Source organism: Colossoma macropomum, unplaced genomic scaffold (genome assembly GCF_904425465.1).
Source record: "Colossoma macropomum unplaced genomic scaffold, Colossoma_macropomum, whole genome shotgun sequence".
Lineage (NCBI taxonomy): Eukaryota > Metazoa > Chordata > Actinopteri > Characiformes > Serrasalmidae > Colossoma > Colossoma macropomum.
The window spans coordinates 26,372,672-26,385,624 of record NW_023494806.1 but is presented as its reverse complement, the minus strand read 5'-3'; the positions used below and the strand labels follow the sequence as shown (position 1 = coordinate 26,385,624).

General features: G+C 38.9%; 1 protein-coding gene across 3 annotated transcripts in view; it reads left to right on the top strand.

Annotated features, from left to right (window-relative positions):
• Positions 1-12,625, top strand: part of zfr (zinc finger RNA binding protein) — a 29,154-nt gene extending 16,529 nt beyond the window's left edge. For 2 of the 3 annotated variants that reach the window (XM_036597858.1, XM_036597857.1), the window contains exons 14-20: positions 354-504; positions 2,018-2,159; positions 5,584-5,681; positions 6,572-6,667; positions 7,235-7,346; positions 9,016-9,113; positions 10,150-12,625. In XM_036597858.1, the coding sequence (XP_036453751.1) occupies positions 354-504; positions 2,018-2,159; positions 5,584-5,681; positions 6,572-6,667; positions 7,235-7,346; positions 9,016-9,113; positions 10,150-10,332 (880 nt within the window). In that variant the 3' untranslated portion in view covers positions 10,333-12,625. Of the gene's footprint in view, positions 1-353; positions 505-2,017; positions 2,160-5,583; positions 5,682-6,571; positions 6,668-7,234; positions 7,347-9,015; positions 9,114-10,149 lie in introns of those variants that run through there. The other variant, XM_036597859.1, reaches the window with a different exon arrangement.
• The last annotated feature ends 328 nt before the right edge of the window (positions 12,626-12,953 follow it).

Sequence of the window (12,953 nt, the reverse complement as noted above, 5' to 3'; positions counted from 1 at the left end):
ATGATGCATATTTTAAATTCATCTACTGCTCTCACAGTAATAAGCGGAGTCTGCTGGACATATCCATTTATGTGAATGGTTTTAATGTGTTATTTTATTTTATTTATTTTTTATTATTATTATTTTTTTTTGAGAAAGGGCTTTGCATGGTCAAAATTTGGTTGTGTTTTTATTTTCAGTGTTTTTACTCTGATTACTTGATTTCCCCCCACCCCCAGTCCACATAGGCCCTGTTTTGTATGTTTCGCTGGGAGCCATGGAGAAATGTTTACTGTATACTTCAAATATTGATGGTATGACAAAGTTCTACTTGAGTCTATACTTGACTTTTGATTTGCTCTTCCACCTTCCAGAGCGTTGAAGGGCGTGATGAGGGTTGGCGTCCTGGCCAAAGGTCTGCTTCTGCGTGGAGACAAGAATGTCAACCTCGTTCTTCTGTGCTCCGAGAAGCCCAGCAAGAGTCTGCTGTCGCGCATTGTAGAACATCTCCCTAAACAGCTCACGGTATTGATTCTTTGTGAATTTGCTTTGGTGCATGCTTATTCAGTACTTCTATTTATTTTCAGCCAACCCAAAGCCTTTTAGTCCAGAAACAGCCAACACCCTGTCATTCTGTTCCGTTCTTCAAGTATTTGTTACAGTATAAACATGCTTGATCTCACTTATCAGATTCTGTTTAATGCCGTAATTGCCAACGGTAGGTTTGTTTTTGTTTAGCGAGGAGATCATATGCAAAAGGGTGTGTCACAACTAACAGATTAGAGCCTAACTGATAAATTCTGGAAATGCCAAGCTGAAGATTTCAAAGTTTATTTAAAAAGTAGTTTACTGATGTGATTCGATTCTCAAACTGGGCAAGGGGGTGGATTTAGTCAGTTCTTAGATTCTTAAATGTGTTTGTGGGTTTTGTTTTGTTTTTTTTGGTTTTTTGTTTTTATATTAGTCACACATTATATTCAACCCAGTTACGATACTGTTTCTTGTTTTTCTGTGTTCTACTTGCGCTGCTTTTCATATAGATAACATCTATAATGTATATCAGTAATCACAACCTGCAGAAGTGAGGTGCGTTCTCAGAAGTTAAAAATGAGCAGTGTGAACTGTTTTGCAGTAGTAATATGAAAAAGCAGCAGTGTTTCGACTGCGTTTGAGCTACTTTTTGCCTATTACTACAAGCACCATGCCACTCGGAGCATGTACAAAATACAATCCAGCCCGCTTGTTCACTCGTGAGTAAAATATTGTTAGCAGGAATAGCACGCTCAAAACTGAGAGAAAGGACCAGCACCTGTTAGAATAATGCAAAATCATAGAGTACTAACACTATACAATGCTTTCTGCAGAAGGTGATTTCACTGCAGAATACAAAAAACTTTTTCCTTTTTTTCTTTTATTACTATTATTTTTTTTAATGAGTATGCAACACATTGCTAAAGTTTCAGAATGAACCATTTATTCCCCAGTCTATACAGTCCATATATGTAAACCAAGCTGTAAAATCAGCCTATTTTGAATTCGTTGTTTCTGTGACGTGACTCTTTTTACCTATATCCACCCTTTCAGCCTACAGCAGTTTAGCTCCGCCCATTCACGCTGAAGTTATAAGGAGTGTTTCAGCAGATACTGAACATTTGAAGCACTCTGATCAGATTGGGGGCAAAATAAATAGTTGTCCTCCCACACAAATTCTAAAGATATGTTATTTGGTGAACATCAGTATTTGCAGATCTTATAAGTCATTGGGTGTCCAGCTGTTATCAGTGGCTGGCGTGGTTGCATATTTCCAACAAAGCAGGAGGACACACGATCAATTGTTTGAAGACGGAGCAATTGGTTTAAAGTTTGAATCCGGTCTGTCTGCTTGATTGGAAAACCTACAGCCATGACAGCCCTCTGTGTATAAGATTCGAAACCACTGACTCATAAGTTAATCGATAGTGGTCTGCTAAATAGTCATGTCTCAGTTTTCTAGCTGGCTTTCATCTACAGCTGTTCTTCTAACCCATGTGTTTCTTAGCTGGTGACACCAGAGAAGTATGAGGTGAAAGGCTCAGTCCAAGAAGCTGCCATCATCCTGACTTCCTGTGCTGAGCCCAAGATGCAGGTGACCATCACGCTGACCTCGCCAGTCATCCGAGAGGAGAATCCCCGGGACGGAGGTTGGGAAAGACGTTGCTCCCTTAACTCGACCACCTATCAAATTAATTTGACACGTTGATTTGACACCCTTAAGAGCCCATCTGCTGGCACCAAAGAGATGCTGTGTGATCTGAATAATATCGCATTATTTTTGAGCATCTTTTGAAATGGATTATCTTTTTGCTCCTTTTCCTGTGGAGAGTAAAATTAATATAATGTGAAGTATAAAACCTGGTATGTGCTTGAGCTTGGTCACAATACCATAAATGGAAAGAAACTTGAGTGCCTTCAAAAGCCTTGGAAATTAAAATTCAGTTACACGTTTAGCTTATTTAAATTCTGGAAGCAATTTGCTTTTTCTTTTTTGCAGTGTATTTCACTCATAATTTGATTATTTTAAGAGCTGAGCATACTAGAAAAAGCTGAACATGTCTGGGAGAGATATTTTGAAGGCAGTTATTACTTATGAAATAGATTTACCGTTCAGTCAAATGTCACCTGTTTGTATGGTGTGGTCATTCTGATTTGTTGTAGGCATAGTGGCCTTTTGACAGAGCCGAGTTCGCCACAACCAGGTTTTATTTAGCCTGTTACTGAACTAATTGCCAGCAGTGCTGCTCAGGGCCCTCTCTTTGTAACACCTCTCCAGTGCTCTTGAAGCTCTCCCCAAAACAAGCATGATAAGTGTTTTTGCATTGTGTCAGTCTAGTTAGTCTTGAGTAAGATTCATTTTTGTTTCCTGTGTCCCAGGGGATTCTTTACATGTATATATTTAAATAACCAAGGGATTATATATTTTTAAAAAGACTAGGGATCATGTAAATAAACAAGCATTAAAATAGTGCTGCGTGAAATGAAGTAGGGAAACGGTGGGAAAGTATATATTGTCCCCACAGGAAACAAATGTTTTTGTCTGGTGATGAGAAGATTCACCATTCTGAGGTCCCTTGTTCCAAAATGAAAGTGCTCCCCTGAGTGAATCAATCCTCTGTGCAATGAATGATGTGATTGGTTTATAGCTTCAAAGATTGTTACTAATACTCTCACTGTAGAAACCAAAACCTCTGTATCTGAGAGTGGAAAAATGGGGGAAAAAATGTAAGGCAGTTTGGCTCAAAGTTAACTTGACAACCCTTCCTTGTCTTGACGTTTTTTGACAAAGGAGAGTTTAATTAGGTAAGAGCAGCCGAAATGATCTCAAACGTGGGCCGCAAGTCTCTGCTCTGATAGGTCACTGTTCCTGTTTGGATCCTTAGGGGAGTATCAGTAAGCTTTTGGGAGGAAGGCTTTGTTAGAGGAATCTTTGGTTGGACCTGGGTTTTTACAGCCTTCGGTATACAATGACCTAAGGGGGGTTTTCCCAAACCCACTCATGACAGGTATGCATGCAGTGATGTCCTAACCCCTCTTGCTGGGAGCTTCATGTTTTCTTTCCAGCACGCATTCCTGCCTTCATGTATCCAAAGCTTTTTACACGTCCAGCCCAAAGCCTCCTTGCGTTCTGAATAACTCGTTTCCCATCTGAGGCTACGTCTACCAGCTCCGGAAGGATTTTTGACCAAGGTCCCCCTCCCAAACCCCCCCTCAAACACTTTGCCACACCTACCATTGCCATGCCACTGCAGTGGGTCACACAAAGCACTCATCATCTACAACAGACATTCTACATCTTCTTTGCTGTGCCCCCTTTTTGTGCCGCACTCAAGAATTATAAATGCAAAGCCATAGCAGCCCCTCGTCATCCTACACTTACCGGGGAATTAAACCGATTTTTCAACATGTCTGCATAATTCAATCGTTGAGATGTAAACAAAGTCATTCAGAGTGGTTTGTTGTAAAATGCATTCTGAGAAAAATTACCAACTGAAATGTTTTGTAGAGCAACTTGCTGACACTAAATTCTTTACTCTGGTGCTGATAGAACCCAAGGATCGTACAAATATAGCCATTTTATTTACTATCCAAAATGACCAGTGAACCTACACATGTCTTGTGAGTTTTTCTATGTAATGTTGATGAAGGTAAAAGTGTTTAATCTGAAAAAAAAACAGGGATTGTTTTTGTCATATGTATGTCTCTGCTATTAATGAATTCAATATTTTAGGCCTAAACCTTCTTAAAACCATCATAGAACACTGTCCCAAGTATCATGCAGTGCATTTATAAACATTTAATATAATAACTTTATGTGAGGTAAATTTCAGTGTTTAAATTCGAATTCTGTTTCGGTACATTTTGTGTCTTCCACACCAGGCCAATCTGAATGACTTTGTTTACATTTTAACCTTCTAATTTATCGCAGTCCTCTTGAAAAAAAGGTGGAATTCTCCTTTCAGGAGAAATAAAGTATAGTTCTTTTATAAGGGGCCTCTCTAAATTTCATAATTTCATTTTTCATAACTGAAATGAGTCTGTGAGCAGGTAGATGCTGCTTACAGGTAGAGTAAGTGGGCCAAAGAATCGAACTAGCATCCAATGCTAAATCTGTACTTGTGTCAAACTACAAGGAGCAAACAATATCAAGATGTGACCGTTTTAGGTGTGTAAGCTTTGAGTTTAGTATTTATACCCATATATATTTATTTAAGTTAATGTCAGCATTTACATTTAGACATTGTAGATGTTGGCAGTTTCAGCTTCTGAAAGCCAGAAGTTTTAGTAAGTGTGATGCTGTGTGAATTACGCCCTTCCTAATGCTCAGTGAAAACTGGTTTTGGTATTGACACATGCATATTTACAGCAACCCTGGTCAGTTGATTGTTAGCATTTGATGCTAATTTGTTTCACTGAGCTCCCAACCAATTCAGAAGTTGGATTATTGTGCACTATTCCAGAAACAGCTGTAGTTGTTCAAAAATGATGAAATTATGAAATTTCTATTGGGCCCCTCAAGAAAAGCTGACCCCGAAGTTGGCAAGAAACTGCTTAGTAACTCTCAATACAGACACATCAGTACAGTGCTAATTTATTGAGTGCATTTCCAGTGGTTTGGTTTTAATTTGAATGCAGTAACCATTAAGACAGTGGCAGAGATAATGTGCAATATCACTTATTCAGAATGGCTTCCTCTGCTATGAAGGTTCTGTAGCTAATGCAGTATTTTGGATTGATCAAAATATCCTCAAAGCAATTGAGAACTTTCTCCCTCATAATCATCCCCTCATCCTACATTTACAAGTCTATCAGCGCTACACTTCAGTCTAATACTACGACTCTTCCTTCTAGTGTCAGTATAACAAATATAGTGCCAGTATAGCAAGTATATGCAAGTTGTTGGTTTACAAAACTGATGAATGACTCAAGGTGGAAATGCAGTTGTATGAGTAGCTAAGAAAGAAATCGAGGAAACAACTTGGTATGTGTGGCAATGTGTTCTTGGCAGTCTCTCTGACCTGGTCAAACACCCATTCCTCACCACCATTTGACAATTCGATCCATTTTTAGATGTAACCTCGGGTATGGTGAAAGACCCAGCGGACGTCTTGGACAGGCAAAAATGCCTTGACGCTCTGGCTGCCCTACGCCACGCTAAGTGGTTCCAGGTTCGGAACATCATTTTTCTTTCTTCATGTAGCCTTATGAGATGCATTCTTTTCATTTGCTTATTTAATTTTAGTCTTAATTTTTTGATTTGTTGGAATTTTTGAACCTCAACTATTTGTATGGAGGCTAATGAGGAATACAAGGATGCTAACAGTAATATAATTAAATAACCAGGAACTTTTAAAATGAATAATCTGCTTTTTTATGTTTGCTATTCTTTTCTGGTCTTAAAACTCTAAGCATCCTTGCATACATTTTAATTTTCTTAAGAATATGTAAATAATGTGACATTTTATTAAAAAAAAAATATATATATATATATACATACTATTCCATAAGGCTGCAGAATACCTTTGCATAAAAATGTCATCAATAAGAGCTTTCATGTTGACCGTTTGTTCTTTGTGATTGTTTATTTGTTTTTATTTATTTATTTATTTTTCTTTAGAATAGGAATTGAGAGGAAAGGAATATCTGATTAGTTTACTGTGTGTGAAGTCGCTGTCTTGAACACACAGGCAAAGTAAAGCAGATTTCCTTGACTGCTTCAGTTCCTATGCTACTCTTTCAGACTGATGTTTTTGTAAATGAGAGCTTTTATTTTTTTTTGATTGAAGTATTTTTGGAAAGCTGAGGTCAGGGTTTACAAGATGACCAAGGAGACATTCTGAGTGCATCTTGCAAACTTTGAGCTCCTGTACTAACGACGAGGTAAAATACTGCTGGGAATGGCAGCTTATTCATAAGCACTGGCTAAAAAGTCTGTAAACTAAGTAAAAGCTTCCATTGTGAACAGTAGTGTTGCACCTCTTTCGGAGCCCCACCATGTCGTATGATTTGCAAATGTTTGTTCTTGTCACTAACTAAACTTGGCTTTATTGCACTGAAGGCTAGAGCCAATGGACTCCAGTCTTGCGTGATTGTTATTCGTATCCTGCGTGACCTTTGTCAGCGAGTACCCACCTGGTCTGCTTTTCCAAGCTGGGTGAGTAAGAAGACAGTGAGCTGATATTCTTTCAGGATTGTTAAGGCCTTTACACACCAAGCGTGATTTATTTGTGCAGTGTTTTTGATGCAGGAAGGTGTTTAGTTAGTAGAAATTTTAAGCAGCGTATACATGACTTAACATAATGATTTATTATCATTTGGATTTTAACTTTTTATTTTAATTTGGAAAATTTATATGAAACAGAATGCATCATAATGTGGCGATGATTATATACAAATCAAACCACTGATGCACATGCTGCTCACTCTGCGATACTGCTTTTGGATTAACTTTATGTGAATGAACTGAGGTGGCAGCCAGTCACATTGTTGATTTGTGGCACCATAACCGATTTTGTCATACCGATTGTGTCACTGCTATAGTCACATGCTGAGAGTTTTGAAAAATATGCTAAATCAAGTTTGGATTGGACATGGGAAACATTCACTGTGTCCCTGTGCTGGACTTTGGGTATTCTAAAGGATTTGGGGCAGATCACTGCCTTAAAGGACTGTCTGTAAAATGTATGGATGTTGAACAATAACAGTGTATTCTCTATCAAAGGCCATGGAGCTGCTTGTGGAGAAGGCAATCAGCAGTGCCTCTGGACCAATGAGCCCTGGTGATGCATTGCGACGAGTCTTTGAATGTATTGCCTCTGGCATTCTGCTCCCTGGTAAGACCATAATCATAGACCAACCAGTTTTGTAACACTTAAAACATCTGAAGGTTTATAAAACATTACATTTAAGTTAACCTATGACCACAAATTAGGACAAACTTAAACATGAGGGATTAAGAACACCCTATGAAAACTTCAAAAAGGTTCTAAAAACAAGGTGTGTTTAACAAATTTGGGTGTATATTTTCATTTGTTTGGTGACCCAACAAGTCTGTTACACTTTGCATTCAACAAAGGTTAGCAGAAATGGAAGTTTCCAGGGTGGCAAGTGCAGTTATACTTCAGCTCCTACTGTTGATGACCTTTAGCAGAAATAATTGGGTTTTTCTTGTGCTTTTCTTTCGGCATTTCAGATTTCACTTGGATCTGAATTTTGACTTGGCTCTTCTTGTTGTCTATATTTAAGGTTTTGTACCGTCATGTTGCGAAACTCTATTTTAGTTAGAATTTAGCGTTTTAACAGATGGCCTCATGTTCTGCCCTGATATGTTCTGGTGTGTTTGTAATTCATAGTTCATTCTGTCATACAATAGCAAAGCACCTAGCCCTTGAAGCGTGCAACCCTAAAAACAACTGTGATTTATAGCTTCCGTTTTCTTTAGATCAAAGGCAGTTTTTGGTTTGTGGCAGCCTTGGGTATGTTGTTGGAGAACCCATACGTAGGTGCTCTCTTACCAGATCAAACAGAGTTTATTTTTGAAAGCAGAGGCTCCTTCCTGACCTCCTGTAGAAACCAAGCTCGCCTCTGACAGTTTTAGTCATGCACATTCATATTCGTAACAGACCTCTGATTCCTAGAGACTGGGCTCCTTTCAGTCAGAATTTTGATGACTGGACTTTGTAGTTTGTAGATAACTCACCACAGTGTGGTGCATTATCATTGTACTGTGGAATGGGTGAAATTGTAATCTCTCTTGGTTTTGGAATAAAATTACCACACAACTGCTGCATTAAGACTAAATCAGACCGATCAGATCTGGTCTCTTCGACTAGTCATTTAAGTATTTAGTATTTGCATCGATTTTGATGACACAAACTGTAGTCAGTTTAGGGAACAACTAAGTAGTGTTCACTTGTGTTTCAGGAAATTTCCATTTCTGCAAATTTATGTTGATAGTAAAACTTTAGAAAGGGATGGTCCTACTTTTTTTTTTGATAGGCTCCAGTAGAATATTTGTAGATGTTCTAATTATTAATAAACTGTCTGGTGAACACTGATGCTATTGACAGAGTTTAAGCTTAGGATTAGTGCTGGGGTTAGGTTTAGGACCGAAGTGAGGTTTTGGGTTGAGGTTAAGGTTGGGGAAAATTAAAGTGAACATAATAGATATTTAGCTGAATGTAATTTAAATGCTTGAATGCAGTTTAAATAAAGTGTTAACAAAGGGGTCCACGAGTGGTGCAACTGTCTTAGTGGTAGCCCTATTACCAGTTCATGAGCTTAAATCCCAGTGATGCCACAGCCATCTGTGGCGGTGAGTATGAGGGCATGCTTTGATTAGTTTCCATGACTTTTGTAGGAGCTAGCTGTAGTGTTTTGTGTTGACTTCTTCATTATACCACAAGCTGTAGTAAAAATTCCAGAAAGTGGGACCATGGCCTAATGTGCCAAAGATGACTATACTTTAAATGAATGTTTTAAGCCTGTTGCTTTTTGATGCAGGTGGTCCAGGATTGATAGACCCATGTGAGAAAAATCCCACAGACACACTGGCTGCTATGGAAGAGCAGCAGAGAGAAGATATAACGTCAAGTGCTCAGGTAAATCTATGCCCAGCATATACCCTCAGCTCAGTTAGCGTTATCATTTTTTGGAGCTGATAGCATCAAAGACATGGAAAAATTGTAAGAGGGATTTTTTTGGTAATTTACAAAATGGTACAGTTTTACCACACAGTGAGGTCTGGGTTATTCCATTCCAGCACATCTAGGGCCTGACAGGTCACACCATGAACTTCTTTGGGAAAAAAAATCAGACAAACATCTGTGTAATTCATGCAGCCAGATTCAATATTCTAAGTTTCCCACAAATAGTTTTCTAATCATGATTTTGTTCCCCTAAATCACTCCTTGAATTTAACTGATTACAGTTTGCTGGTATCTAACTTCTGTTTTTGAACTGAGCATAACTCCCACTTGTTTGAAACATTCAGAATCTCTTTCAGAGGCACCAGACAAATATCTTGTCTTATTGACTATCAAATAAATTTCCTAGCCATGAAGATACATAACATTTTACAGGGATTGTGCTTCCTTAGGATACATTGCCTCATTTGAATTTTGATTTCCAGCTGTTGGTGTCACTGACATTTTCAATACCCGTTTAAAAAAAATGAATAAATAAAATCTCCTGTTATCATGATGAAGTTCAGGATCTTTTCTGCACCTGGAATGTAGGAGACTGTTTTAATGTCTGGTAAGACAGGATTGTGGTTGGACTTCTAAGATGTTGTGCATAATTCACCACGAGACATAAACACATTACATCTTACAAAATAATTACTCCATCTTACAAAATAATTACGCAGCTCCATTTAGTCAGATAATAGCATTGCGTACATTGTTGAACTGAAGGTTTTAAGATGAGAATTGGTCCCCATATACAGGTTTTGGCTTGATTTGTGTGTTTTAAATGGAAACCCATGATATGACCTGCATGACCCTAGGCAAGTAGGCATATAAAAACCAGTCTGCTCTAAATAGTTCTACAGTTTGACCTCTTAAACTAGAATCATGTCATCGGTTTGCATGTAGTTTAGGAGAACCAGTGTTGACATTCTGCTGTTTGTTTCTGCAGTTTGCCTTGAGGCTGCTGGCATTCCGTCAAATTCACAAGGTCCTGGGCATGGACCCCTTGCCTCAGCTGAACCCACGCTTCAACATGCGGAACAATCGCAAGAGGCGGCGCGACAACAGCGACGGCACGGATGGCTTCGAGGGCGAGGGGAAAAAGGACAAGAAGGATTACGACGGCTTCTAAACTTCCGCAAACTCCGCAGACTCGCCGTTGGCCATTTCAATATTCTGTGTATTCCAGTGGTGCAAAATTCAATTCCTGTAGGTCTCTGTGCATGCCAGTAACTTCTCCAGAAATCTTTCAGTGGCTTGTAAAAAGCCATTCGCTGAGCGTCACTTTGGCTCTCAGCTTGTCTACTCGTGCCCTTAAAGGACCTACGAAGGCAGCTTGGGAAATGCTTAGCTGCATTTCCATGACATACCGTGATTTGCTAAAGCGTTTAGCACACGCAACATTATGCTGACACAGAGAGAAGGAGCTGGTGATCAAATGTGCTCCAGTCATTCATGGTTTTTAAAGCTGGTATATAGCTTTCAGACTTTGCGCGTGCTGATTGAATTAGCAAATCTTAGGATGTTTGTACCCTCTGGAAACACTAGCCTGCTAGTCTAGTGGCTGCTTACTTTCCCATAAGAAGAAATGGACCTAAAAGCGCACATGTTAAAGCTAAAGTAAATAAGTCAGAAATAATGAAGGTCCTGCTGCATTTGAAATGAAACTACGTTAAATCTCAATCTGATTTTTTAAAAATCTTTCTTTCCCTAGTCTGCTAGCGTAGCATGCGCTAAGCTGCTCATTTTGTTTTAGAGCCAAGTTTGGCAACGTATTGAGCTAAAATATAACTGTGCCGGTTAGGAACAGACTCTGACATGGCCACTGTTTTAAATTGCTATGTAAAAACTTACGACGAGGACTTTAAGCTTTGCAATGTAATGTGCTCTAGGTTTTTTTTTTTTCCTTTTTCCTTTTTCCTCTTCTTTTGTAATCATTTGTTTTGAATGGAGACATTCCTCATAACCACAAAACCTAAGCTAAAATGTGACCCAGTTGTACGTTTGTCGTGTTGTGATGAATGTGACAACGTTGACTGAACATTTGAAGCCTACAAGCATGTGTTCCGTAGTGCTAATACATCCTGGGGGATCGGCTGTTTGCTTTTAGCCGTTCGTAAAGCACATCCTTGGCTAATCAGCAACCACAATCAGAAGAAAAACGTATCCCTAACCTTCTCTTTATATGAGTAACGCAAGGTTGTGCGACGCTGAGCTTGTTCAAAGGCTAGACTCCAAGTGTGTTTTCTAATTTTCACAGGCTTGTGTTGCATTTCTAAAGACACTGATCCCTGAGAGTAGACTTGGGTCATATTACTTATGAGCTGCACCTTCTCAGAGTTCTGAAGTTGTCATTCTGTAGTCGGCTTTATGCCCATATTAGGAACTGAGGGTCTAAGCCGATTTTCTCTATGAGAAAAATGAATGCTGCTATCGCACCCTGTGGTAAAATGACCCAAAAATGTTCCAAACCTGATGCGTTTTGTCATAGGGAACTCTTTCTTCTAATCGCTGGATGATGAGGTCGTTAAGGAGCTAAAATGCTAGTGTTGTTATATAGAAGCTAATATTGCTGCACACTGAATTGAATGGCAACCTCACAAGAAAACCCCATGCAAACCAGCAAGCTTTAGGAGGTGGGTGAGGTGGGTGTACACAAGACAAAATATCAGGTTTGGAACATTTTAGTTCACCACAGGGAAATTTTCAAAAAGACACTTCATTTCTCTCATAGAGAAAATCTGCCTAGACCCAGAGGTCCTTATATGGGCATGACACACAGTTTCAAAGGTCTGTTCTTTTCATATGTTGAACCTAACTATCAGAATAGGTCAAAGCATTGCGATGAAGACCACAGCAGTTTGCATAAGACCATGATCTTCTGCATTTTTTTTTAATTAGATTTGCAAAGGAAGTGATTCACCCTGAAGGCACTGTTGGTTTCTAAACAGAGAGCAGTGTAGTTGTGGTTGACCCAAGTCTGCCTGAGCTTTTGTGTTCATAGTGTTGTAATCCCTGAATCCCTAAATGTATCTGTGTATATATACATATATGATCATATGTAGCTACGTGTAGGCTATGTGTGATCTCTAATATATGACCATTAAAAAGCCAATATCTAATCCTGCAATAGGTCTTCAAAAAAAAAAGTTTGTATAATTTTATGAAAGCATGGCAGTGTTTAAGTTCTGTTATTGTTTTATAGATTTTTGTTCCATCAGTTTATAGATGAGCATCTGCTTGCCGTTCTCCTTGGTTTAACAATCCCTAGTTTGTTGAAAATCTATTGAAGAAAAAAAAAACATTGGAGGAAAGTGTTATGTCGGTGTTGTAATTGCGGATGTAGATCTATCCTTTCAGTCGCCTGTCATTCGCTGTCACGGTACTACTGCATAACAATGGACATAATAAAGACCTTTACAGAACCAGTTGCCTTCTTTTGGTTTTCCACTGAATGTAGCATTCCCTAGCATGTTGTTCAAGGAGAGGAAGGATGTGCAGAGGCACCATCCGGACTGCTTACACTGGCAATGGACAGGAAGTGACCATTACTAACTCCTGAAATGAAAAATGATCCCCAGTAGCCCTATTATTAGGGGACTCTCTTGAGTAAATGTGTTGTATCCTTAGGCAGGGCCTGTTCTCTGAGTAGTGTCAGAGTTATTGAGCTGTAGAAGCCTTAAGGACAGGCCAGCTCGGAAAAACGGTTTGAATTTAGAGTATTGCTTCTTCCGTTCTCATTTATTAATATAG